This window comes from Chiloscyllium punctatum, chromosome 28 (assembly GCF_047496795.1).
Source record: "Chiloscyllium punctatum isolate Juve2018m chromosome 28, sChiPun1.3, whole genome shotgun sequence".
NCBI lineage: Eukaryota > Metazoa > Chordata > Chondrichthyes > Orectolobiformes > Hemiscylliidae > Chiloscyllium > Chiloscyllium punctatum.
In genome coordinates, this window is record NC_092766.1 from 6,795,154 (window position 1) to 6,821,780 (window position 26,627).

The 26,627-nt window shown below is 45.3% G+C and overlaps 1 protein-coding gene across 2 annotated transcripts; it reads left to right on the forward strand.

Annotated features, from left to right (window-relative positions):
- The first annotated feature begins 880 nt into the window (after window positions 1-880).
- ilf2 (interleukin enhancer binding factor 2) lies at window positions 881-25,664 on the forward strand. Of its 2 annotated transcripts, none has more exons than XM_072548802.1 (14): window positions 881-968; window positions 1,063-1,105; window positions 1,755-1,859; window positions 4,347-4,424; window positions 6,447-6,549; window positions 8,282-8,347; window positions 10,003-10,119; window positions 11,543-11,621; window positions 13,371-13,458; window positions 14,978-15,039; window positions 15,341-15,455; window positions 16,913-17,003; window positions 20,955-21,131; window positions 25,504-25,664. In XM_072548802.1, the coding sequence occupies exons 3-13, from the start codon at window positions 1,761-1,763 to the stop codon at window positions 21,101-21,103; spliced, it is 1,047 nt and encodes a 348-aa protein (XP_072404903.1). In that variant the 5' UTR covers window positions 881-968; window positions 1,063-1,105; window positions 1,755-1,760; the 3' UTR covers window positions 21,104-21,131; window positions 25,504-25,664. The 2 variants fall into 2 exon arrangements, with proteins under 2 accessions (XP_072404903.1, XP_072404902.1); XM_072548801.1 differs by having other exon boundaries at window positions 20,955-21,099.
- The last annotated feature ends 963 nt before the right edge of the window (window positions 25,665-26,627 follow it).

Consider the following 26,627-nt stretch of genomic DNA (forward strand, 5'->3'; position numbering starts at 1 on the left):
AGTTACAACATTTCGAAGATGTCTGGATAAGTACATGAATAGGAAAGGTTTGGAGGGAGATGGGTCAAGCGCAGGCAGGTGGGATTAGTTTAGTTTGGGATTACATTTGGTACAGACTGATTTGACTGAAGGGTCTGTTGCTGTGCTGTATGACTCTGTGACTCTAACATTGGGACTAGATCAGATTGGGATGTTTGGTAGGTGCAGATGTGTTGGACTAAAGGGTCTGTTTGTGTGCTGTATGACTCTAACTGAGCAACTCCCAACCAGAAGTTTCCAAGTAAAATTCCTACCTGTCCGTGATATCCAGGACCAATTGGAGCCCTGCTTAGGGAGGCTATTTTGGAGGGGATGGGCAGTGATTGGCACTCATCGTCTGTAGAACAATGACTTGAGTGAATAGTGTCAATGAAAATATATTTGCAAAGGGTAGGTAGATGTATTCAATATTTTAAGGGACATTGAATGTAAACTGATATTACATAGCAATAAAACTACATAATAGTTCGCAGGAATTTATCTAATGACTTCAGTGGTGTATGTAAGCCAGATGGTTGGTGAGCTGAGGCTGGATGTTTTTCCCAACATTTGATTCCTTTCGTTTCTCCATGTTGGGGACATGAGAGTCTTGTCCCTGTGATTACTACCTTCTAGATTGTGATGGCAGTGTCGTTTTTGATTTGTGTTGTGATGTGTTTTGTTTCCTAATTACTTGTGACTGATTTGTAAAAGTTGCTTTTGAATCCAGGACCTGGCTTGTTTTGGTATTTTGGGCCACATCCAGGATTCAGGAACTTGGACGCAGTACGCCACAGACGGCCTTAATGCTGTCACCTTGGGGTTGAATGTTTTCCTCGCTTATGGGAGCTTGTACCTTTTTTAACTGCGCATTCGTATGCTTTCTATTACAGAGGCGACAGAGGACGTGGCCGTGGACGTTTTGGTGCACGGGGTGGTCCAGTTGGGGGGTACGTGTCACCAGAGAGTCGTTTGCTAAAGATTTTTCCTGTTACAATCCAGATTTTATTAATTTGAAGCTTTTTATTTCCCTGATGTAAACAGGTTCAGACCATTCGTCCCTCACATCCCGTTTGACTTTTATGTGGTAAGTCACTGTACCTTTTCTCAGCACTTTTTGCAGCCAGTGAACCGATATTGACACGTAGTAACCAATTGTTAGCCAATTGGTACACAGTAAGCTCCCACAAACGGCTGTATGATCATGACTAGATCATCCATTATATAGTCAGTTGTTGGGCTGAATATTGATCTTGCTGTCTGGGCCTTTCTTTGGGTGGTTACCATGGGCTCGTTTACCTCTGCCTGAGAGTGGAGATGCCGGTGTTGAGCTGGGGTGGAAAAATTGTAGTGCAATTGGTTTATTTGAAATCACAAGCTTTTGGAGCGCTACTGCTTTGTCAGGTTTAGGTGGAGGGAAGTGCACAGGCACAGAATTGATTTGCAGAGAGCTAATGGCAAGATAATTTCGGGTAATTGAGAGTGGTCATCCCTTCACTTGCTTTTCACTTGATACTTTTGATCGCCTGCTATACAGCCTGTGGACATGTGTTCACACTATTGTGCTTCCCTTTCGACACACTTAGTTTAACCACGTTGGTTGCTTTTGGATATTGCACATTGTGTTGTACTCATGCTTTGACCATGTCAGTTGAGAACAAACTGGTTATTTGACTTCATTTGCCTGCCAAGTTTTGCTTTTCCAAAATGGATAAGTTGGTGTTATCCCCTCACAGTGTGAAATGGCCTTTCCCCGAGTGAAGCCTGCCCCTGATGAAACTACTTTGAGTGAAGCCTTACTGAAGCGGAACCAGGATCTGTCCCCCACTCCATCTGAGCAGGTAAGAATGTCGAAGAGTAGGGGCAGATTAATGGCCACCTCTTAACAGCACGTGCTCCAACTAACTTATCAAAAGAGCAGTATCCACCAGAAATGGCGCATACAGTCCTTTGGGGCTGTGGTTACTGAACAGACGTGAGCAGGTATGTCAGTGCAGATCCGATGAGTTTCCATGTGGGATATTGCTGCTGCACTAGAGGGAGACAATGGCCTAGCGGTATGATCACTAGACTGTTAATCCAGGGATCCATGTATGTGGAGCACTGCAGAGTTGCTAATGTCCCCTTGTTTAAGAAGGGTAGCAGGGATACTCCCCAAGTAATTACAGACCGGTGAGCCTGACTTCAGCGGTAGGGAAGCTGCTGGGGAAGATACTGAGGGAAAGGATCTTTTCCCATTTGGAAAGAAAATGGGCTTATCAGTTATAGGCAGCATGGTTTTGTGTGGGCAAGGTCGTGTCTTACCAACCTAATAGAATTCTTTGAGGAGGTGACAAAGTTGGTTGGGGGGGGCAGGGCTGTAGATGTCATTTACATGGACTTTAGTAAGGCATTTGATCAGGTTTACCCATGGTTGGCTGATGGCGAAGGTGAAGTCGCATAGGGTCCAGGGTGTACTAGCTAGATGGATAGAGAACTGGCTGGGCAACAGGAGACAAAGAGTAGTAGTGGAAGGGAGTTGCTCAAAATGGGGACCTGTGACCAGTGATGTTCCACAGGGATCCGTGCTGGGACCATTGTTAGTTGTGATATATATAAGTGATCTGGAGGAAGGTATTGTTTGCCTGATTAGCAAGTTTACAGATGACCCTAAGATTGGTGGAGTAACAGATAGTGAAGGGGACTGTCCAAGAACACAGCAGAATATAGATAGATTAGAGTTAGACCGAGAAATGGCAGATGAAGTCAATTTGGGCAAATGCGAGGTGATGCATTTTGGAAGATCCAATTCAAGAGCAAATTATACAGTTAATGGAAAAGTCCTGGGGAAAATTGATGTACAGAGAGATCTGGGTGTTCAGGTCCATTGTTTCCTGAAGGTAACAACGCAGGTCAGTGAAGTGGTCAAGGTGGTACACGGCATGTTTTCCTTCATTGGGCGGGGTATTGAGTACAAGAGTTGGCAGGTCACGTTACAGTTGTATAAGACTTTGGTTCAGCCACATTTGGAATACTGCGTACAGTTCTGGTCACCACATTACCGAAAGGATGTGGAAGCTTTAGAGAGGGTGCAGAGGAGGTTTACCAGGATGTTGCCTGGTATGGAGGGTGCAAGCTATGAAGAGAGGTTGAGACATTAGGATTATTTTCATTAGGAAAACAGAGAGGTTGAGGGAAGGGGGGGGAACCTGATTGAGGTCTACAAAATCTTCAGAGGTGCAGACAGGGTGGATAGCAAGAAGCTTCCCCCCCACAGAGCGGGGGACTCAGTTACTCGGGGTCACAAGTTCAAAGTGAGAGGGGAAAGGGTGAAGGGAGATATGTGTGGAAAGTCCTTTACGTAGAGGGTGGGGGGGGCCTGGAATGCGTTGCTAGCAGAGCCGGTAGGGGCGGGAAAGATAGCATCACTTAAGATGTATCTAGACAGATGCAAGAATCTGCAGGAAGCAGAGGGATACGGATCTTTGGAAAATAGGCGACAGGTTTAGATAGAGGATCGGTGCAGGCTTGGAGGGCCAAAGGGCCTGTTCCTGTGCTGTAATTTTCTTTGTTCTTTGTTATCCATGATATGGAGGCTGGGATTTTAATCTTGCCAGGCAGATGCTGAACTTTGAATTTAATAAAATTCTAGAATTAGCAGTCCAATGATGACCATAAATCCACTGTCGATTGTTGGAAAAACCCATCTGGTTCATGAATGTCCTTCAGGGAAGGAACTCTGCCATCCCTACCTGGTCTGGCCTACATGTGACTTCAGGTCCACCACAATGCGGTTAACTCTTAACTGCCCTCAGGGCAATTAGGGGCGGGGTAATAATACTGGTCTAACCAGCAACTCCCTCATCCCATGAATGAATGAATAAAACAGGTGCCTCTCCCTGCCACTCCCATCAGCAACACCTGAGTAAAGGAGCACCTTCTTCCACTAGCATATGCTGGATCCCCCATGTACTGGAGTCCCAAAGCTGCTGCTGTTCAGGTTAACCTCTCCCACTTGCTTATGAAATGTGGAGCTAGAAAATGCTGAAGAGAGTTGGCCTGGCTGACTGCATACTTCCAGGACTTTGGTAGATTGCTAACAAATGACACCTTTTGTTATTTCTCTTTGGAATGAGGTGACCGTGACCGCAACCTAACTGCCCCAGGTTTTCTGTGCTGGTTCCTTCCACTACAGATACTGGAAAGGCCGAGAGCTTGAGAACTTCCTGCTGCCATTGATATGGCCAGGAGGCAGAAAGTTCAGCACTTGTAGCCATCATGTAATGCAAGCGTTTGAAATCAGTCTATCACTGAGCAATGGTGTTGATCTAGCTATCACTGTTTCCTAGGCTTCCATACTGTCCTTAGTGACCAAGATTAACAATGTGATCGACAATCTGATTGTGGCTCCAGGCAACTTTGAAGTGGTAAGTTGCACAACTTCACTCTCGCTCTCTCGCTCGCGCTGTCTCTCTCTCTCTCTCTCTCTCTCGCTCGATTTGAAATGTTTCCAAGACAGAGAGAGAGACACACACCGAGGCATAAGGAAGGCATCCCAGCATTTCGAGCCAATCCAATCTAAAACACAAAAGAATTATTGGTGATAGAGGGGGAGTGGTTCCTCCCTTGACCCTCTCTAAATGGCCTTCTGCCTGCAAGGATGGTGCATAGCCACTGGTCCCCTTGTTCCTTTTTCTGTCTTGGTCTTGTCAGTGATAGGCTAGAGATTCCGGTGTGAATCCTCCCTCCTGGAGGTGGTCTTGATTATTTGAGTGTTTAGAATTAGGGATGTCTTACCACAGCTCTGCAGAGTGTTACGACATGGGGTAAACCAGATGATGCAGTTTCAGGACACAGGGCGGACCTTCTCGGACTGAGATGAGGAAGCGTTTCTGTACTCAAAGCTGGTGAACCGATGGAATTCTCTACCCCAGAAGGCTCTGGCGTCCAGGTCACTGAAGGTATTTCAGAAAGCAATAGTTGCATCCTTCGGTTTTAAAGGCATCACAGGGTATGAGGGGAAAGTGGCAAAGTGATATTGAGATAGAAGAGCATCTGTAATTGTATCAAATGGTCCAGCATTCCTTTTGTATTCTTCATTTTATATTCAGTTCCTCTCCTTAAAAAGGGCAGTATCCCATGAGCTGCCTGGAGATGTACTGTACCTACACACTCATACACCAGAGCTGTGAAATCTGCCTGCACGTTGGAATTCTGCAGTCAGTCTCTGTTTAAGTAATATTCTGCTTTCTTATTCTTCCTGCCAGCTTCACATCTTCCCAGTCGTACACCACTTTGCCAGCACTCTCATTATGTCCAAAAGCGTCTGCAATTTCCTGGTGTCTTTTTCAGAACATCCATCCTACTTCTCTCAATCTCACCTGTAAATTTTGTTCCCTTTCTCAGTCTGAAGTAAGTTGTGAAAAGTTGAAGGCCCAATATGCCTCCATGCAAGCCCCAATTCGTCATGTTTGGCCAGTCAGACAAAGACCTGTTTATGTTCCCTGTTTATGTTCCCTGTTTATGTTCCCTGTTTATGTTCCCTGTTTATGTTCCCTGTTTATCTTCCCTGTTTATCTTCCCTGTTTATGTTCCCTGTTTATCTTCCCTGTTTATCTTCCCTGTTTATCTTCCCTGTTTATCTTCCCTGTTTATCTTCCCTGTTTATCTTCCCTGTTTATCTTCCCTGTTTATCTTCCCTGTTTATCTTCCCTGTTTATCTTCCCTGTTTATCTTCCCTGTTTATCTTCCCTGTTTATCTTCCCTGTTTATCTTCCCTGTTTATCGCCTGTCAGCTGACCTGCTATCCATTATATCAAATGCCTTGTGGAAATCCAAGTCTGCTTATGTCTATGAGTTCCCCTTTATCCACAGTCTGCACTACTCCCTTTAAAGAATTCCAGCAAATTGATCGAGTGTGATTTTTCCCTTTGACAAAGCCGAACTGACCTCCCAATTACTTTGTTTCCCAAAGTGTGCAGCTGTAATCTCTCACGATCAACTCGAGCACATTCCCCATGACGGGCCTTTAGAATAACTGGTGTAAAGTTACCTGTTCTCTTGAATTGAGAGGTTATATCTGCTACTTTCTGGTCTAATGGAACTTTTCTTGAAATGTGGGAATTGTGGACCATCAGTACGAATGTATCTGCTACCTCGTTAGCAACCTATTTTAAGGCTCTAGGATGAGGGCCCTCTGGACCCAGAGACATGTTAGCCTACAGTTCCAACAGTTTACTTGGTACCACTTCTCTTGTGATTGTAATTTCATGAGGTTTCTCTCTCTCACTTCCACCTCCTGATTCACTGTAATTAATGGAATTTTTTTTTTGTAACCTCTATAGTGAAACCAGAGGCTGTGATGTGATGTTCCAGTGCTACTTTATGGCTATGCTTTGTTGTGATTAAATGTTGAATCTATTTTGTAACCCTGTCTTGTGTCTCTAAAGCAAATCGAGGAAGTGCGTCAAGTTGGCTCCTACAAGAAAGGAACAATGATGACCGGCCATAATGTTGCTGATCTTGTCGTCATCCTGAAGATCTTGCCAACTTGTGAGTACTGTTAACAAATCAAGAAAGTGCCTTCGTTACAGTCATTTCATAATTGTGTTGTTTTTAGGACACTCTGTCAGGATTATGTTGTCAAAGTTCTGGGTCTAATTCTACCCTGATGCCGTTATTGTATCTCCTAACCCAGAAGGCTACTGAATTTCCATGCAATCCTGATGTGACTTGCTTCCTCATATGATTTTGTCATCTCAGTCCTTGGGCTTGGTTCTAGTAATGCGTTCCTTAAGGTCACCGTGTTTAACAGCAAATCCCTAACATCCAGGGCTCATATCTTAGCCCGCCAGGGTGGAGGGGTGATTGTTAGCTCATTTGTCTGTTAACATTAACTGCCTCTTGTTACAACACCTAATTATATTGAAAATAATCCCTATGGTTTAGTCACCATGAACTGGCCTTATTGAAAAGGTTAATTCCTCTGTCCACAAACTTCCACATGTGGTCTCTAGGCTTTTATTTGAACCAATCTGTTCAAACACGTTGTGATGCATCTCTGTGGCAGACAGGACTTGAACCCAGAAAGTTCACTTTCTCCTCTTAGAGTCTCAGAGATGTACAGCACAAAATAGACCCTTCGGCCTAACTTGTCCATGCCGACCAGATACCCTAAATTAATGGAGTCCCATTTGTCAGCAGTTATCCCATATCCCTCTAAACCCTTCCTATTCATGTCCCCATCTAAATGCCTTTTAAATGTTGTAATTGTACCGGCCTCCACCACTTCCTCTGGCAGCTCATTCCATACATGCATTACCCTCTGCGTGAAAATGTTGTCCCTTCAATCCCTTTTAAATCTTTCCCCTCTCACCTTAAATCTGTACCCTTTAGTTTTGACTCCTCTACACTGGGGAAAAGACCTTGGCAATTCACCCTGTCCAACCCCCTCGTGATTTTATAAACCTCTTTCAAGTTACTCCTTCGTCTCTGATGCTCCAGGGAAAATAGTCCCAGCCTATTCAGCCTCTCCCTATAGCTCAAACCCTTCACCACTGGCAACATCCTCGAATCTTTTCTGAACCCTGTCATGTTTCTCAACATCTTTCCTAAAGCAGATAGACCAGAATTGAATGCTTTATTGCCTGGTTCTATTCTCAATACATTGAAGTAATTGTACTTAGTATGTCAATGTCTCACACATGTCATTCCGTGTACCTTGTAGTTTCTCAAAGCCTTTCCTCCTATATGGTAACCTGGTGTAGAGGTGTTGGTGTTGGGCTGGGGTGGACAAAGGCAGAAGTCACATGACACCAGCTTATAGTCCAACAGGTTTATTTGAAATCACAAGCTTTCAGAGTGCTGCTCCTTCGTCAGGTGACTGGATGAAAGAGCAGTGTTCTGAAAACTTATGATTTCAAATAAATCTGTTGGACTATAACCTGGTGTCACGTGACTTCTGACTATTCTAACCCGAGCTTCTCTAATCCTACCAAGTGGCTCGCTCACTCACACTTGGTGCTCAGTCTCGGGCCATCCCTTGCTTCCTGTAACACCACAATAACATTCATCCAAAACTAGACGCTCCAGGAACAAAATCCTGTAAATGCCCAGCAAGTTGTCCAGCACCTGAACAAAGGGACCATTGTTCTGAGGGAGGATCTGCGTTTCACTTTTCATATTTGTCTGGACATGCCACTGTTCAATGTGTAACCACCTGTCCAATAGTTGCCTTCAGATAAAATGTAATTGTGTTTTTTGTTAATTTCCCCTTTGCCCTCAGTGGAAGCTGTTGCTGCTCTGGGTAACAAAGTGGCAGAAACCCTCCGGGCCCAGGAGCCCTCTGAGAGTAAGTGCTTGCTAATCTTGTCTCTTCAGTATTCACTTGACCGTTTGTAGCTTTTCGTTCTAGTCAATTTTCAGGTTGTGATTGAGGAAGCTGACTGCTTTATTTGGTACGAAGTGTTGTGAATAAACCACGATGAGCGATAGGGACTCGTGGGTCACCTGCTGTTGTCCCCAGAAAGTCACAATGGAAAAATCCCAGTGTGCTGCTGGTGTCACTATTGGACCTACAGTTTCTGGAGCTTGTGACTAGTCCCATAATGGACTTGGCTGAGAGATCTAATAGGTAACACTGTCATGTGCATTATTTGTGACATATTTTAACAAATTTATCTACAATATCTTCACTGTGGTCCAGGCAACCAAACTCCTCCCATCGAGAGCAGGAGGCGAACTGACTGTTAAAAGTTCAGTGAGAAGCAGTCCTCTGAACTCGGATGTGCAAGGATCTTTATTGTCACCAGGAATGTGGTTTGACCTGTCACTAAATTTCTAGATTAGAGTGGTGCTGGAAAAGCACAGCAGTTCAGGCAGCATCCGAGGAGCACCACTCTAATCTAGACTCTGGTTTCCAGCATCTGCAGTCCTTACTTTTACTTATCACTCAGTTTGTAATGAGCACAGTCCTGACATCAAACTCTACTTGGTCTGGATGGGAGTGGGAGATGTGAAAGAGAGAATTAGCAAACTCGCTATGAGAGCACAGTTGCTGTGAGTAATGCTTTCTCGGTGCTAACTGATATAATGCATGGTTGCAATGATCTCTCCTTTATCTTGTGTCTGATCTCTTGTCACTCAGCATTTGAGAGGTCAGTGGGGAAGTGAATGATAGAAACCTTTGCTGTCATCTGGAGTAGGTATGCATGGTGGTATTCTACCCCAAGGGCTTGTGTAAAGGCACCACTAGATCTACAATGGGGGAGTCAGTGCAATGGTGAAACCATTGGAATTAAAGCCAGAGGCCCAGATTCATGTCGACGGGTAATCCCATTGTGACAGCTGGCAAAGTTTAAATTCCGTTATTAAATCTACAATAAAAAGATAATCTCGGTGATCATGAAACTGTCATTAACTGTTATTTAAAAACTCATCTTGCTCAGTAATGTCCTTCAGAGAAGGAAAGCTGCAGCCTTATCTGGGCAGCCCAGTGTGTAACTCCAGGCCCTCAGCAATGTGTTGACTATAAACTGCCCACTCCAATCCAGTGCAATGTAGCCTAGACAACTAATGTTGGCCTTGGCAGTGATGTCCACATCCCATGAAAGAATACTTGTTTAAAAGGAAATCTCTGCGATCAGCTGGGAAGGAGACAACTCGACCAGGGCCCAACTCCTGATCGACGTTTAGTGACTTTTCCTCAAACAGGCTGGCACTGGGTCAATAGCTCTGTGCTTGACTAGTGTTCCCCAGCACTTGGTACCTGAAAGGCCAGGAGGCACCTCGGCCTCCATATCCCTGAGATGGATCCCTTTTCGGGTTCCAAACTTGGAAATTGATGGGCCAGTGGTGTTGAATTGCTGCTTGGTTTTCTTTGAGCTGTATTATATAGTCAAGCTGAACAATTGCCTTCTCAGGGAAGCTGTGTATTTGTCAGTCAGTGTTAAAAAAACATTTAGTGTATGACTGCATCAAACCTAACCGTTCTCTACTTGCTTTCAGTTCTCACTATGATCACCAATGAGACTGGTTTTGAGATCAGCTCTCCTGATGCCACTGTCAAAATTCTCATCACCACAGTCCCACCCAACCTACGCAAGCTTGACCCAGAGCTCCATTGTAAGTATTCTTACTGCATATAAACTTTCCGAAAACTCCAGCCTATTGTTTAACCCGTCCGATAACGCACGTTTCCCAAAACGTACAGCAAACCCTGAAACAACGTAGCTGCTGACTGTGCTGAGCGTGCCCCAATAGTTCAGAGGATATAAACCCAATCCTGTCTACCATGTGGAAGACTGATCAGAATCTCCTGCTCTGCTTTGGAATAACCAGGCACACTGCCTTACTGAAGGCACAGACAGATCCTCAGTCTCGTTGCAAGCCAGTACCTTCAACAATACGGCATTCCCTCAGGATTTCACTGGGAATGTTCATCCTGGATGTTTACACTCTGCCACTGACCTTGAACTCCAGACCGAATTCTGAGTATGGCCCCAGTGCGACCCACTTGTAGTGCTCAGAACTTAAGCTCTGGACTGCAGTCCATCGAATGGCATTGACACTTGGACTGCTCAGACACGGTTTCTGCTGCTTTTCAGTTGTAAATAACTCCACTTACAATCCATGAGGTTGGAAATCCGTGCAGGTTCCACACCTGGAGCTTGGTGCAGTTTTCCTCTTCTCTACCAATTCTTGCCCACACTCCCTGAGTGCTCGGGTCATAACATAATTGAGAGTGAGTTGCGTGTCTATTCATCATCCACGATGATCAGAGCGTGGACATTTCATGGTATGCGAGTTGCTATCCATGGATTTGGGGATAACTGTTTTTTATCCAGTGAATGCAGTTAGTGACATAAAGCTGCGGGAGGAAGATTCTAATTCCGTTGTTCGCATGTACCCTCCATCAGGGAGTCAGCAGATAACAAGCTGTCACCACCGCTGATTCTCACCTGAACTAGCCCAAGATTGTTGTATCACTGGTCCCAACAGAGTTCAGAACGAAACTTGGAACCCACCGATTTCTGTGGCCTGGTGCTGAAACACTGGGGAAGTTTCTTAAATGGTCACTTTTAAAGTCTGTCTCACTTTAATAGTGTCAGGCTGTTGGGCTCGGTTTTAATGAGTTAATGAAGTCTAATGAAGAACAGAATGGAATAGGTCGATTCATCAGGGCTGTTGGTGCAGGTTGTTCACCCTGGTACTTGCTGCATTCACCCCAATTTCCCTCCTGTCTTCAAATCCTGACAGGGTCCACTTTTCATTTGGTGCAAACATCATTAATGTTTAATTCAGGCAGTATGTGATGTCACATCGCAATCTGATTGTCCATCTTGACAATATACTGCAGACTGGAGATGTATTTCAAATTAAATATTCCTGTTTAAAACTTGTCTTCCACTTGTGAAATATGCAGGGTTTTTTTCTCTCTCTGTCTCGCGCGCTCTCTCTCTCTCATGCGTGCTCTCTCCGTCGTGCACTCTCTCTCGCTCGCTCTCACACTCTGTTGCTAATCTTGTAACATTACTTTACTTTCTAGTGGACATCAAAGTCCTGCAGAGTGCTCTGGCAGCAATCCGACACGCCCGTTGGTTTGAAGAGAACTCCTCTCAGTCCACGTAAGTCAGCATCTTATTCCACTGCTAGTGAAAGCCTGTCCTTTGAAAGTTGTGTCAAATGAATTCATTATTCTACACCCCAGGAGTTAAGCTGCACTGATGGTAATGATTGAGTTGGTCTAACCCATTGGAATCAAGAGCTCATGCTTGGCTTTGTTCAACCAATACATTAATTTTGTTTCCTCGTTCTAAATGTTCTGGCCATTTGAGGAGAAAGATTCCAGGGTGTAGAATGCAGCCTATTCCATTTCATGCACCTAATATCTGTGTTAGGTGCGTCCAAGAGAGGCAAACACTGGCTAAATTAAACTTAGCTCCACTCTCCCAGTAAACTCCTCCAAATCATGGTAGGTATAGATTCCAAACCCTTTCATTACTCTGTGCCTAACCTGACATCAAGTAAAGATCTGTCTGCAATGTCCCCTCAAATACTCCTAGGACAGGGACAGAATAGGATTAGAAACTAAGTAAAGCTTTCTCCAAACTGTCCTTGTCCTATCAAACCCTCCCAGGACAGGGACAGCATGGGGTTAGATACAGAGTAAAGCTTCCTCTACACTGTCCCCCATCAAACACTCCCAGTGTCAGGGACAGCACTGGGGTTAGATACAGAGTAAAGCTCCCTCTACACTGTCCCCCCGTCAAATCCTCCCAGGACAGGGACAGCACGGGTTAGATACAGAGTAAAGCTCCCTCTACTCTTTGAAACAGGAAGTCAATTGTAATTAAAGCTACCTGTACTTTTTTATATACCTTGTGAAGAAAAGGCCTTCATCCTTTTCAACTGAAAACAAAAGCTCACTTGGCACTGTTACCATCAAACCCTCCTGGACAGGGACAGCACAGGGTTCGCTGCTGAGTAAAACATCCTATAATTTTTTTTAAACAGAAAGCAAATGTCTCGCAATCCTTTCTGCATCAGCCACTCCCAAGACAGAGACAGTGTAGGATTCAAGTCCTCCTCTCAATTTGGTGCCTAAATACCCATTACTGTTTTGCTCGCTTTTCTGTTTCCTCTCAGTTGTTAACTCCCCAGTTGCTGGTTTGCATCCAGATGAATAATACACAGCTCAGGACCAGAAGTGTGGTTGAGGATGTGCTGCAGTGCCTATGCTGTCATGGCTCTTACAGTAATGCAGAAAATGGAGGCTGAATGATCCATGGAGTGATGGTTCTCTCTTGCAAATCCCTGCTCCACCTCGACAGTCTGTATGTTTGGCAAGCATCATCAGTCGTGGCTGAGCTCTCTCTCGAAATAAAGTAATGATTTCTAGTTAGCGAGCAGTGTTATTGGAAGTGCCAAAGTGTTAAATTCAAGGGCTTGCACTTAACTGTAACCGTCAGCAGAGACCAGTTATCAAGAAGATGCAATTCAAATCCAGCTTTAGAAATGCACATTTTTTAAAAAAATGAAGTATGTTTGCGTTGAGTTACAAAGATTTTCTGCATTCGATTGTACATGGAATAAAAAGTGAATATCCAAACCCTGGCCTGTCATCTCTCTCTGAGCTTGTCCAACATAGTCTATGCAGCTGAGCTCTTGTCATCTTGCTTATGTTTATTATTTCCGTCCTGAGCATTGTGATAGGCTTTTCTCAGCACTGGTTCATCACTGATTAATAAACTGGAGATTGGGACCCTTACTGGTAGGAGTGTATTCATGGGGTGGTTGGCTTCAGGCGTTGGGGATCTTGAGGGTCTGTGCTGTAAATAGTTCACAAAGATGAAAGTGCTTTCTTCTTTCCTCAGAGTGAAAGTGCTGATACGGCTGATGAAGGATTTGAGATGTCGGTTTCCTGGGTTTGAGCCTTTGACACCTTGGATCATTGACCTTCTGGTATGTCTATGGTTAGAGCAGCCCTACTCTCACATTGGGCTGACAGGTTTGTGAGTTAATCCAGGTCTGTAATGTGTTGAGTTCACTAACCGCAGCTGGTATGGGCTTACCATTGAACTTGACAGCCGTTGGGTGAGGACAGTTGGAAGGTCGAGAGCACTCCGTGTCCTGATTTCCTGTATGGCTGTCTGCTGGAGATACTGTGTGTGTACCAACTCAGGGTAAGGTCTGGCTGAACAAATTACCTGTCTACACCTCACTGGGCAGAATCGCCGAGAAATAACAAAATAGGCAGTAACTCCACTGTTCCTCTGGAAGGGAGAGTGGGATTAGAACAGTGGGTGAGAAAAAGACACATCTTTAAAATATGTACTGACAAAATAACGTGATTGAGCTTCTGTGAAATCTAATCTATTGTATATGCCTCCCTTAGTGACACCCATTTAACTGCTGGCTGTCTGCTTATTATAAAAGAAAACCTGCCAGCGTGGAGGAAAAATAATGCCTTTTGTTTCCCTCACGTTTCACAATTCTTCCTGGACACAAATGGTTTTGGTTGGGGCTTTTGTTATCCTGTGGACTGTAGGAGTGTAATTCTGTGGGAAGGGGTGATCTCATTTCTGAATGGGAGGCGAAGCAGTTACAAAAGCACTCTGCCAGAGAGCTTCAGCAGGTCTGCCAGTTCCTGCAGGGGGATGATCCAAGTTCACAGTGACAGTCTAGTGTGGCTGCAGAATTATCCCGATTTCTGGCGTGCGTCGTGTTTTAGGGAGCAGAGGAGGCTTTGTTTGAAGATTTCCAGACTGAGATGGCTTTACCCCCTTCCAATTCCCACGGGACGTGCTGCATTGAGTGAGCAGCATCATGTGGCCATCAGTTTCCAGGAACTTGCTCCAAATAAACTCCGCTTTTGCTCATTCTCAACACCAACCTCTGCATGCAGTCCGGCAGATTAATCTGGATGGTTCTCAGGAGCAGGAACTCTGGACAGTAAGTTCCCTCTCTGGCACTGGGTCTTTTGGGACATTTGTAAAATAGAGAAAATGCAGCAAACTGCTCTTCCATTATTACCCGACTGGGCCTCCCTGCTTTAGTCTTTCCATTTGCAATCTCCCTTTTCAAGTAGTTGTTCTGTTCCCGTGCAATTGATGATCCAGATTTTTGCTTTATTCACTTTACTTTCCCTGGGGGTTATATAACATTACTTTTTATTTGCCCTTAATTGTCCTGGTGATGTCACTTCCTGTAAAACCAGTTCACGGTTCCCAAAATGATGCAACATTCTGAGGGCACAAGGAAGTGCAAGAAGTGTAAGCCTCTTTCCTGATCCATCCAACTGTTGTTTGCTGAGTGCTTTCCTGTAGGAATACAAGAGCCATGCTGTGACCTCCTTGGGCCATGAGAGGCTGCCTGGCCTTGTGCTGAAGGGCGAGGCGACAAACAGTATCTTACCAGAAATGTATACACTGACCAGAGAGTTATCACCTGGAGCTGACTCTTCCCTTGAATTACCCTGCAGGGCCACTCCGCTGTAATGAACAACCCATCCAGGCAGCCGCTGGCACTCAATGTTGGTTTCAGGTATGTGCTGGGACTGTTCACTGTCCGTGGGTTGGGTGGTGCTGGAAAGAAATATGTGGAAAAGTGCAAGGCTGTGATGAGAGAAACTGAAGGAGTCAAGTTGTGTGTCTTGTCTGTTTGGAGTAGGGGCAGGAGAGAGATGTGGTGGGATAATTTGGAGGTGGAATAAATACTCCAGAGCAGTTTGTACAATGGGTCATACTCTCATGGGTTTGTAAGACACATGGTCATCTGTGTTTTGGAGGGGTGCGGTTGGAATCAGACATTAAATATTTGATGCTTGAGGGTTGTTTTTGAACAGGCGCTGCCTCCAGCTCCTTGCAGCAGGATTGTTCCTGCCAGGATCAGTTGGAATTACAGACCCTTGTGAAAGTGGAAACTTCCGAGTGCATACAGTGATGACGTTGGAACAGCAGGTAAGGATCTTCCTTTGATCTGAGGTTACTGACTTTGTGCTTTACCAAGGTTATGGGCCAGTTGAATTTCAAAGTAACTTGTAGCCTGAGAGATCAGCACTGGGCCACTGTTTCTTGTAATTGGGGTGTTTGCTGACTTTCTAAGAAAATTAGTGCATCATCTACAGTAGCACGTCCCAGCAAGGCTTTTGTGCCTTCTGAAGGGATGATAACCAGTGGGAGAGGTGTAAAAAGCCTTTAGTTTTATGGAGAGATCTGTCTCCTTCAATACGATACAAGATCTTCCGTCCTTGTAAAAGGGCTCAAGTTATGAAGATCAGCAGCCACGTGCCCTCTGTTTATGACTCTGCCTTGTAAGTGTGTGGAAAAACATCTCCCTCCCTCCCTGCTTAATTCTATAATAATAGGACAGAAGGAAGTCATTTGGCCCATCATGTTGATGCTGACACAAAAACAGAAGGTGCTGGCAAAGCTCTGCAGGACTGGCAGCATCTGTGAAGAGAAATCAGGGTTAATGTTTTGGGTTTGATGATCCTTCCTTCTAATTCAAAGCGTTAACTCTGATTTCTCTTCACAGACGCTGCCAGACCTGCTGAGCTTTTCCAGCAACTTCTGTTTTTGTTTCTGATTCACAGCATTCGCAGTTCTTTTGGTTTTTATGTTGCTGCTAACCCTTTGAAAGCAGTCTTGCGTAGACCATATGCAAATCGCTACAAGTTCCTCACCCTCCAACCCCTGTTCCGTTCCCTTGTATATAAAATTATCTGTGGAATTCAGCTGCCTTCAGGTTGAACATCCCAGGTCCCAGATGTGAAAACTCTTCTCCTGACCTGCTCTTTAGATTCTTACCAACAATTTAAACCTATGGTCTCTGGTTGTCAACTCAGTTGAGAGAACAGCTCTTTCACTCCTTCCATGGAGTGTACCAAAACCACTTATCAATTTCCAAAGTGACTTCTGTTCTGAGAAGAGTAGACCTCTAACTTTTCCAGCCTCCCCTGCCCATCCCTGGTCACATCCTGGTAAACCTCCTGTGTCCTGTCTCGAAGACTGTTACATCTTCCTCGAGACATGGTGCCCAAATTATCCACAATACTCCTGCAGAGGTAGTTTTATGAACCTTTCGACCTGAGTTCCCTCCTCTGAACTGAACTGGAACTGGTTCCAGCCTCACTGCAGGGGCTTGAGCACACGATGGAGGTTGACGTGTGAGAGCAGTGATGAGAGGAGAACACGCTGTGCCTGAGGTGCCACCTTTCAGATCAGACTTCAATCCAAAACCCCATCTGTTCAATTTATCCCTTTGCCACTTAGGGGATCTTGCTATGTACAAACAAGGGTGACTAACTTTCAGGAAAGGCTTCTGACTTTTCCCCAGAAGGTGCTGTGTGAATTTGGCTTGTTCCGTTTCCCCTATGCCTGATCTGAGTGCACTGAATCTTGTTTCTTCTTTTTAGGACACTGTGTGTTTCACGGCGCAGACCCTGGTCCGCATCTTATCTCACGGAGGCTACAGGAAAATCCTCGGGTTAGAAGGAGACGCCAGCAGTAAGTGCTACTTGGCATTATCCCCTCTCTCTCTCTCTCTCTCTCTCTTGCCCTCCCAAACGTGGTTCTCCAGGAATCTGAAACACTTCTCCACATCACCACCTATCACCTGACAAGTTGGAATGATGAAACACTTGCAGCAAAAGCAATTCCTGCTCTTATGATGTTGAGATGCCAGCTTTGAATTCCCATTTTATGTTATCTCAGTGTTGGCAGACAGCGATTAAACCTGGTCTGCTAGGGGAGGGGGTGGGGATTTAAGCCTGGTCTGCTGGTGTGCCTTCAGCCTGGGGAGGTGAGACGTTGGCTGGGCGTCATGCTTCTGACCAATGTCCCACAGCCCCTGTCGGTGGGCACGTGTTGAAGAAGGTCTTGGCTTGGTTTGTGGCGTCCTCCTGATCAGTAGCGTTCTCTCAGAGGGTGAGCACTTGGCAGCAGAGAGTGGTTAGTTACACAAACCACAAGGGTCTTCAAGGGAGGAGGAGATAAGAAGCTCACTCAGGCATTCTCTGGGCACTTACAAATACAAGAATTAGGAGCAGAAATAGCCCACTCGGCCCTGTGAGTCTCCTACACCATTCAGTAAGGTCATAGCTGATCTGTTTGGGTTCTGAATTCCATGTGGTCATCTAAGCCCAAGAGCCTTTAATTTAATAGACAATAGGTGCAGGAGTAGGCCATTCTGCCCTTCAAGCCTGCACCATCATTCAATATGATCATGGCTGATCATCCTTAATCAGTATCCTGTTCCTGCCTTATCTCCATAACCCTTGATTCCACTATCCTTGAGAGCTCTATCCAACTCTTTCTCAAATGAATCCAGAGACTGGGCCTCCACTGCCTTCTGGGACGGAGCATTCCACACAGCCACCACTCTCTGGGTGAAGAAGTTTCTCCTCATCTCTGTCCTAAATGGTCTACCCCATATTTTTAAGCTGTGTCCTCTGGTTCGGCACTCACCCATCAGTGGAAACATGTTTCCTGCCTCCAATCCTTTAATAATCTTATATGTCTCAATCAGATCCCCTCTCAGTCTTCTAAACTCAAGGGTATACAAGCCCAGTCGCTCCAGTCTTTCAGCGTAAGGTAGTCCCGCCATTCCAGGAATTGACCTCGTGAACCTACGCTGCACTCCCTCAATAGCCAGAATGTCTTTCCTCAAATTTGGAGAGCAGAACTGCACACAATACTCCCAGGTGTGGTCTCACCAGGGCCCTGTACAGCTGCAGAAGAACCTCTTTGCTTCTATACTCAATTCCTCTTGTTATGAAGGCCAGCATGCTATTAGTCGTCTTCTTCACTACCTGCTGTACCTGCATGCTTACCTTCATTGACTGGTGTACCAAGAGCACCCAGATCTCTCTGTACTGCCCCTTTACCTAAATTGATTCCATTGAGGTAGTAATCTGCCTTCCTGTTGCCACCAAAGTGGATAACCATACATTTATCCACATTAAACTACATCTGCCATGCATCTTACAACTCACCTAACCTGTCCAGGTCACCCTGTAATCTCCTAACATTCTCCTCACATTTCACCCTGCCACCCAGCTTAGTATCATCAGCAAATTTGCTAATGTTATTACTAATACCTTCTTCTATATCATTAACATATATTGTAAAAAGCTGCGGTCCCAGTACTGATCCCTGTGGTACCCCACTGGTCACTGCCTGCCATTCCGAAATGGAGCCGTTTATCATTACTCTTTGTTTCCTATCAGCCAACCAACTTTCAATCCAAGTTAGTACTTTGCCCCCAATACCATGCGCCCTAATTTTACTCACTAACCTCCTATGTGGGACTTTATCAAAAGCTTTCTGAAAGTCCAGGTACACTACATCTACTGGATCTCCCTCGTCCATCTTCAGAGTTACATCCTCAAAAAATTCCAGAAGATTAGTCAAGCATGATTTCCCCTTCATAAATCCATGCTGACTCTGACCTATCCTGTTACTACTATCCAGATGTGTCTTAATTTCATCCTTTATAATAGACTCTAGCATCTTTCCCACCACGGAGGTCAGACTATAACTGGTCTATAATTTCCTGCTTTCCCCCCCCCCCCTTTCTTAAAACGTGATACAACATTAGCATCCTCCAATCCACAGGAACTGATCCCGAATCTATCGAACTCTGGAACATAGTCACCAACGCATCCACGATTTCCCGAGCCACCTCCTTCAGTACCCTGGGATGTAGACCATCAGGCCCCGGGGATTTATCAACCTTCAGACCTAACAGTCTCTCCAACAGCAATTCCTGGCAAATATAAATTCCCGTAAGTTCAGGTCCTTCAGCTAGTGTAACCTCAGGGATATTGCTTGTGTCTTCCCCAGTGAACACAGATCTGAAGTACCAATTCAATTCTTCTGCCATTTCTTTGTTCCCTGTAATATATTCCCCTGTTTGTGTCTTCAAGGGCCCAATTTTAGTCTTAACCATTTTTTTGCCTTTCACATACCTAAAAAAGCTTTTACTATCCTCAACTGAACAAAACTCTCTCTGTCTGGCTTGTAAATATTCAGTGAGCACTCACTTGCACAGCTGGCAGAGCATTCCAAGTTTTGCACAGCCCTCTGAGAGAAACAAATTCTCATCTCTGTTGTAAAAGACAACCCCTAATGTTTGGAATAAAGCCCTCAAGTTCCAGGCTCAAGAAACTCTCTTCTCCATGCCCACCTTGTCAGGACCAATCAGGTTCTTATGCATTTCCCTGATGTTACCCTTCACTGTTTTAAGCTGCAGTGGGAAACGAGCCCAGCCTGTCCAACCTTTCTCTGTAAGACAGCCTGTTCCTTCCAGGTATCAGTCTGGTAAACTTCCTCTGAATCAGGTCCAACATCGCGAACGTCAGCAGCTGTAATCACAGACGTCAGCTGAATGCAGTAGGAGGTTAATTCCTTTATGGTTCTTTTTAATGTAACCACTATTTTGCTTTCATCCATACGTCACTGAAGGTAGCAGTAAGGCTGTTTTCAACAATCTGTTGCCTCGTGAATATTCAGCACACAGCAGGCAGGTCAATCTCAGTGGACCCGAGCTTGTCTAAAGTGCTAATTTGTGACAGAAGTAGGCGAGTATTTTGGTATTACTTAGATCTGAAGTGTTGAGTTTATATGTGCCTCCTTTGGACCCCAGTGCTACAGATTTAATGCACTATCTTGAGGCCCCAATCTTTAGCTACTCGGCTTGAATTTTTATTTTAAAAGGTAAAGCTTTGCATTCAGGGACTGTCACATAAATGTTTCTCCTTTAAGTGCAGGCTGCATTACTCTTCATTATCAAGCCCTTCCCTCAAGTGGCCAAACTTGGGCAGACAATGTGACTCAGCTCCCCAGGCGGACCTTGAACGTGAGGGGCAAGGGCAGGTCAACCCCTGTTGTCCCGAGCGACCGATCAGTAGCTCTGCGACAGGAGAACCAACACTTGAGGCCAGTGGTCAGGCGAATGCTGCCAAGTTCCTTTCAGGCTGAGGGGACCCCAGGTTGAAAGTCAAGCTGTCCAGGTGCTTTCTCACGAGCTTGCGAATGGTGGGGTAAGAGAGTGAAGTATCATCAGGGCAGATTGTAAACGGTAAAAGGGATGAAGGAGGCAAGGTGGGAGCAGTTTGGGTTCCAATGTCCAGGCCAGAGGTTAAGAGGATGAGGCAGACAATATCGATTGAGCTATCAGGACTCAGCATGGATTCATGGCAAGTCCACATGAAGGAAGCATCTTTGGGAATTACTTGCAAAGCTGCTGAAGATTTGAAATAGTTCTGGATGGTGGGATGGTTTCACAGTGAGATTCTCTCCTCGGATAATTAGTATCCTGGAGATTGCGGTTCAGGACAAGCTATTCCCAGGAGTGTTTGGAGGTTGGGTTTTGATGCTTGTCCCAGCCGTGCTTGAGTTTGGCTCTGTGCGACCAGCCCACTATCAGAAGCAGTAATCCCTTACTTTATCCACCAGGTCTAGCTGTGGAGATGTCCACCTGGGATGGAGTGATAGTCACACCCTCGGAGAAGGCTTATGAGAAACCACCTGAGAAGAAGGAGGGAGAGGAAGAGGCCACAGAAGGCGCTGAGGAGGAGGAAGAGAATATGGAGACTGCAGAGTAAGGGCCTCTTGCTGTGATGTTACTGAGTGGTACGTGCAATGTCACTTTCACCCTTTAGTGTTGTCATCAAGGTTATTTCACCTGTGCCATCAGTACCATTTTGTTACAAAATGTCTTCAGTTTATATCCACACACTATTCCTACCACAAGTGATAGATCTGTACCCACCAGTAAATCACTCCCGTGTTATCCAGCTGTAGCCCTGGCTGAAAGCTGTACTGTTTCTCTGTTCCATAGTTAACCGGCCCGTTATAGAAACATGGGAAATAGGTGCGTGGGGAGGCCATTCACCCCATCCAGCCTGCACCACCGTTCAATACAATCATAGCTGATCATGCACTCTCAGTATCCCACTCCCACTTTATCTCCATACCCCTTGACCCCTTTAGCCACAAAGGCCACGTCCAGCTCCCTCTTGAATATATCTAACAAACCGGCCCCAACAGCTTCCTTGGGAGAGAATCCCACAGGTTCCCAACACACAGTGAAGAAGTTCTTCCTCATCTTCCCCTAAAGGACTTACCCCTTTTTCTTAGTCTGTGGCCCCCAGTTCTGGACTTGCCCACCATTGGGAACGTTCTTCCCCGTGTAACTTGTCCAGACTCACCATGGTTTTATATGTTTCTAGAAGACTCTTCCTCTTTCTCTTCCCCCGCCAGTTCTTCGAAATTCCAACAAATACAAGCTCAATCGATTCAGTCTTTCCTCTTCTGTCAGTCCTGTCATCCTGGGAATCAGTCCAGTGAACCTTTGCTGGACCCCTTCAGTAGCAACAATGTCTTTCCTCAGACTGGGACAACAAAACTGCATAGAGTTCTCGAGGTGTGGCCTCACCAAAGCCCTGTATAACTGCAGCAAGGCATCCCTACTGAAATAGTTGACTGCTTGTTTTGAATTCAAAGCTGTGGAATGCAGTTGTGTTAATGAAAGCTGTTTGTGATGATGAAAGCAGCCTATTTGAGTGTTCTAGATCACAGTGTGAAGCAGGGAATGTGGGGAAGCTGTGCCATTTGGTAAGTTCAAAACCAAACTGGCCAGTGCAGCTGAGCTCAATTTGTTCCTTCAGATATGGGGAGTGGAAGCTCAGGGTGGGGGGGGATTTTAGTGGACCTATGGGATCATTTGGTTATCTATGGTGTGGTTTAGTTAGTGCCGGTGAGACTCCTATCTGAAGATTGCTCAGACTGTAATGCTTGAAGATCTGTTGCATTGTAAGCAATACTGTAGTTGAGGACATGACAGGGTTGGTTAAGCAGGGGGTTATCCTGGGTCCTGGTCCACCATTCCTCCCTGCACCAACACAGGGAGAGGCAAGCTTGTTCACTTTTGCCCCAGACAAGTTGCTGGGATAGTGTGTGGAGAAATGGTGTCAAGCTTCCGCAGTTCAAAGTGAGGTATGTGCAGCAGTGTGTCATCCTCAAGCTGTGATTTAACTGCGACATAATTACTACTTCAACTTATCACCTGCTGCTTTAAACTTTTGATTATTAATAGCGTAGAGGGATAGTGTGGGTAAAAGACATTGGAAATGCTCAATCAGCTTTGGTCATATGAAATGGTGATGCAGGCTTGACAGGATGTGTGACCTACTCCTGTTCCTAGTTCCTATGGTGTTTCCATGCCATCTTGGTTGAAACTGTTTGCTGCTGCTCTGGGTCAGATGAGTTCCTATTGATGGATTCTACAGCCAGGCATGTAATCAGTCCTCTCTACCAGACGTCAACTGAAGCTCATGATATTTGAGTGGAACTGAGAAATAAGAAAGGGATGATCACCTTATTGGGATTGGATTATAGACCCCCCCCCCCCCCCCCCAATAGTCAGAGGGAAATTGAGAAACAAATTTTGTCAGGAGCTCTGTTATCTGTAAGAATAATAGGGTGGTTATGGTAGGGGATTTTAACTTTCCAAACACAGACTGGGACTGCTATAGTGTTAAGGGTTTAGATGGAGAGGAATTTGTTAAGTGTGTACAAGACAATTTTCTGATTCAGTATGTGGATGTACCTACTAGAGAGAGTGCAAAACCTGACCTAGTCTTAGGAAGTAAGGTAGCGCAGGTGACTGAGGTGTCAGTGGGGGAGCACTTTGGGTACAGTGACCATAATTATATTCGCTTTAAAACAGTGATGGAAAAGGATAGACCAGATCTAAAAGATGAAGTCCTAAATTGGAGAAAGGCCAATTTTGACGGTATTAGGCAAGAACTTTCGAAAGCTGATTGGAGGCAGATGTTCTCAGGTAAAGGGACGGCTGGAAAATGGGAAGCTTTCAGAAATGAGATAACAAGAATCCAGAGAAAGTATATTCCTGTCAGGGTGAAAGGGAAGGCTGGTAGGTATAGGGAATGCTGGATGACTAAAGAAATTGAGGGTTTGGTTAAGAAAAAGAAGGAAGCATATGTCAGGTATAGACAGGATAGATCGAGTGAATCCTTCGAAGAGTATAAAGGCAGTAGGAGTATACTTAAGAGGGAAATCCGGAGGGCAAAACGGGGACATGAGATAGCTTTGGCAAATAGAATTAAGGAGAATCCAAAGGGTTTTTACAAATATATTAAGGACAAAAAGGTAACTAGGGAGAGAATAGAGCCTCTCAAAGATCAGCAAGGTGGCCTTTGTGTGGAGCTGCAGAAAATGGGGGGGATACTAAATGAATATTTTGTATCAGTATTTACTGTGGAAAAGGATATGGAAGATATAGACTGTAGGGAAATAGATGGTGACATCTTGCAAAATGTCCAGATTACAGAGGAGGAAGTGCTGGATGTCTTGAAACGGGTAAAGGTGGATAAATCCCCAGGACCTGATCAGGCGTACCCGAGACCTCTGTGGGAAGCTACAGAAGGTGATTGCTGGGCCTCTTGCTGAGATATTTGTATCATTGATAGTCACAGGTGAGGTGCCAGAAGACTGGAGGTTGGCAAACGTGGTGCCACTGTTTAAGAAGGGTGGTAAAGACAAGCCAGGAACTATAGACCGGTGAGCCTGACCTCGGTGGTGGGCAAGTTGTTGGAGGGAATCCTGAGAGACAAGATGTACGTGTATTTGAAAGGCAAGGACTGATTCGGGATAGTCAACATGGCTTTGTGCGTGGGAAATCATGTCTCACAAACTTGATTGAGTTTTTTGAAGAAGTAATGAAGAAGATTGATGAGGGCAGAGCAGTAGATGTGATCTATATGGACTTCAGTAAGGCGTTCGACAAGGTTCCCCATGGGAGACTGGTTAGCAAGGTTAGATCTCACTGAATACAGGGAGAACTAGCCATTTGGATACAGAACTGGCTCAAAGGTAGAAGACAGAGGGTGGTGGTGGAGGGTTGTTTTTCAGACTGGAGGCCTGTGACCAATGGAGTGCCACAAGGATCGGTGCTGGGTCCTCTACTTTTTGTCATTTACATAAATGATTCGGATGCGTGCATAAGAGGTACAGTTAGTAAGTTTGCAGATGACACCAAAATTGGAGGTGTAGTGGACAACGAAGAGGGTTACCTCCAGATTAGAACAGGATCTGGACCAGATGGACCAATGGGCTGAGAAGTGGCAGATGGAGTTTAATTCAGATAAATGTGAGGTGCTGCATTTTGGGAAAGCAAATCTTAGCAGAACTTACACTTAATGGTAAGTCTTAGGGAGCGTTGCTGAACAAAGAGACCTTGGAGTGCAGGTTCATAGCTCCTTGAAAGTGGAGTCACAGGTAGATAGGATAGTGAAGGGGGTGTTTGGTATGCTTTCCTTTATTGGTCAGAGTATTGAGTACAGGAGTTGGGAGGTCATGTTGCGGCTGTACAGGACATTGGTTAGGCCACTGTTGGAATATTGTGTGCAATTCTGGTCTCCTTCCTATCGGAAAGATGTTGTGAAACTTGAAAGGGTTCAGAAAAGATTTACAAGGATGTTGCCAGGGTTGGAGGATCTGAGCTACAGGGAGAGGCTGAACAGGCTGGGGCTGTTTTCCCTGGAGTGTCGGAGGCTGAGGGGTGACCTTATAGAGGTTTATAAAATCATGAGGGGCATGGATAGGATAAATAGACAAAGTCTTTTCCCTGGGGTCGGGGAGTCCAGAACTAGAGGGGCATAGGTTTAGGGTGAGAGGGGAAAGATATAAAAAAGACCTAAGGGGCAACTTTTTCACACAGAGGGTGGTACGTGTATGGAATGAGCTGCCAGAGAATGTGGTGGAGGCTGGTACAATTACAACATTTAAGAGGCATCTGGATGGGTGTATGAATAGGAAGGGTTTGGAGGGATATGGGCTGGGTACTGGCAGGTGGGACTAGATTGGGTTGGGATATCTGGGTCAGCATGGACGGGTTGGGCCGAAGGGTCTGTTTCCGTGCTGTACATCTGACGTTTTTTTTTTCTTTTAAATTTGTTTGCTCCTTCCATGTCTCTTTCAGGCCAGTGCCCAGTGTCTGAGCACCGTTCTGACAACACACACACAAACTGCTGCCTTGCCACTGGACCAAGCAACAGACTGCTGCTCTCAACTTCTTCGTCCTGTTTATTGTATTCCTTTTGTAGTTGATTCCAGTTGCAATAAAGTTTTTTTTAATTTCCATTTCTTGTCCATCGATTGCCGTGTAAAATTGGATGATTCTTGTCGTGGTTTTATTTGGTGAATAGCAGAATGGGATCTTGGTTCCTGGACACTCCACACTTCCTACATTGCTTGTGATTACACTGAGGATATCAGCATACTCACTTGCAAAGTGGTCTCACTGTGCATATATAATTTCTTCCATCTTCTGAACTTTGGCCAGCCTGGAGCTGAGCTACAGGCTGGAATCTAATTGAGAGGTTTGGGGTGGTTTATATACAGAGTAACAGATACCCGGGGAGGGGGTTACAGACTGGAATCTAATCGAGGGGTTCGGGAAGTGGTTTATATACAGAGTAACAATAACCCCAGGGAGGGTGTTACAGACTGGAATCTAATCGAGGGGTTCGGGGGTGGTTTATATACAGAATAACAGATCCCTGGGAGGGAGTTACAGACTGGAATCTAATCGAGGGGTTCAGGGTGGTTTATATACAGAAGAACAGATATCCGGGAGGAAGTTACAGACTGGAATCTAATCGAGGGGTGGGTTATATACGGAATAACAGATACCTGGGAGGGAGTTACAGACTGGAATCTAATCGAGGGGTTCGTGGTGGGTTATATACAGAATAACAGATACCTGGGAGGGAGTTACAGACTGGAATCTAATTGAGGGGTTCGGGGGGTGGTTTATGTACAGAATAACAGATACCCAGGAGGGAGTTACAGACTGGAATCTTAACTAGGGGTTAGTGAGTGCGTGCTCCTAGTGCAGTGGGGATGGCTGTCTTTCTGGACTAGGTTCAAGTTCTCCCTGCCCTGGGGGGACTGTCTGAGCAGATTAATTTGAGCACTCGAGTAGTATGGAAGTCGTGTCCCTGTCTCTGGGCCAGAAGGCCCATGTTCAAGTCTCTGATGGCTCAGGGGTGAGAAATAACACACCTGAACAGGTAGTTCCGCATGGTACATGAAGTACTTTGA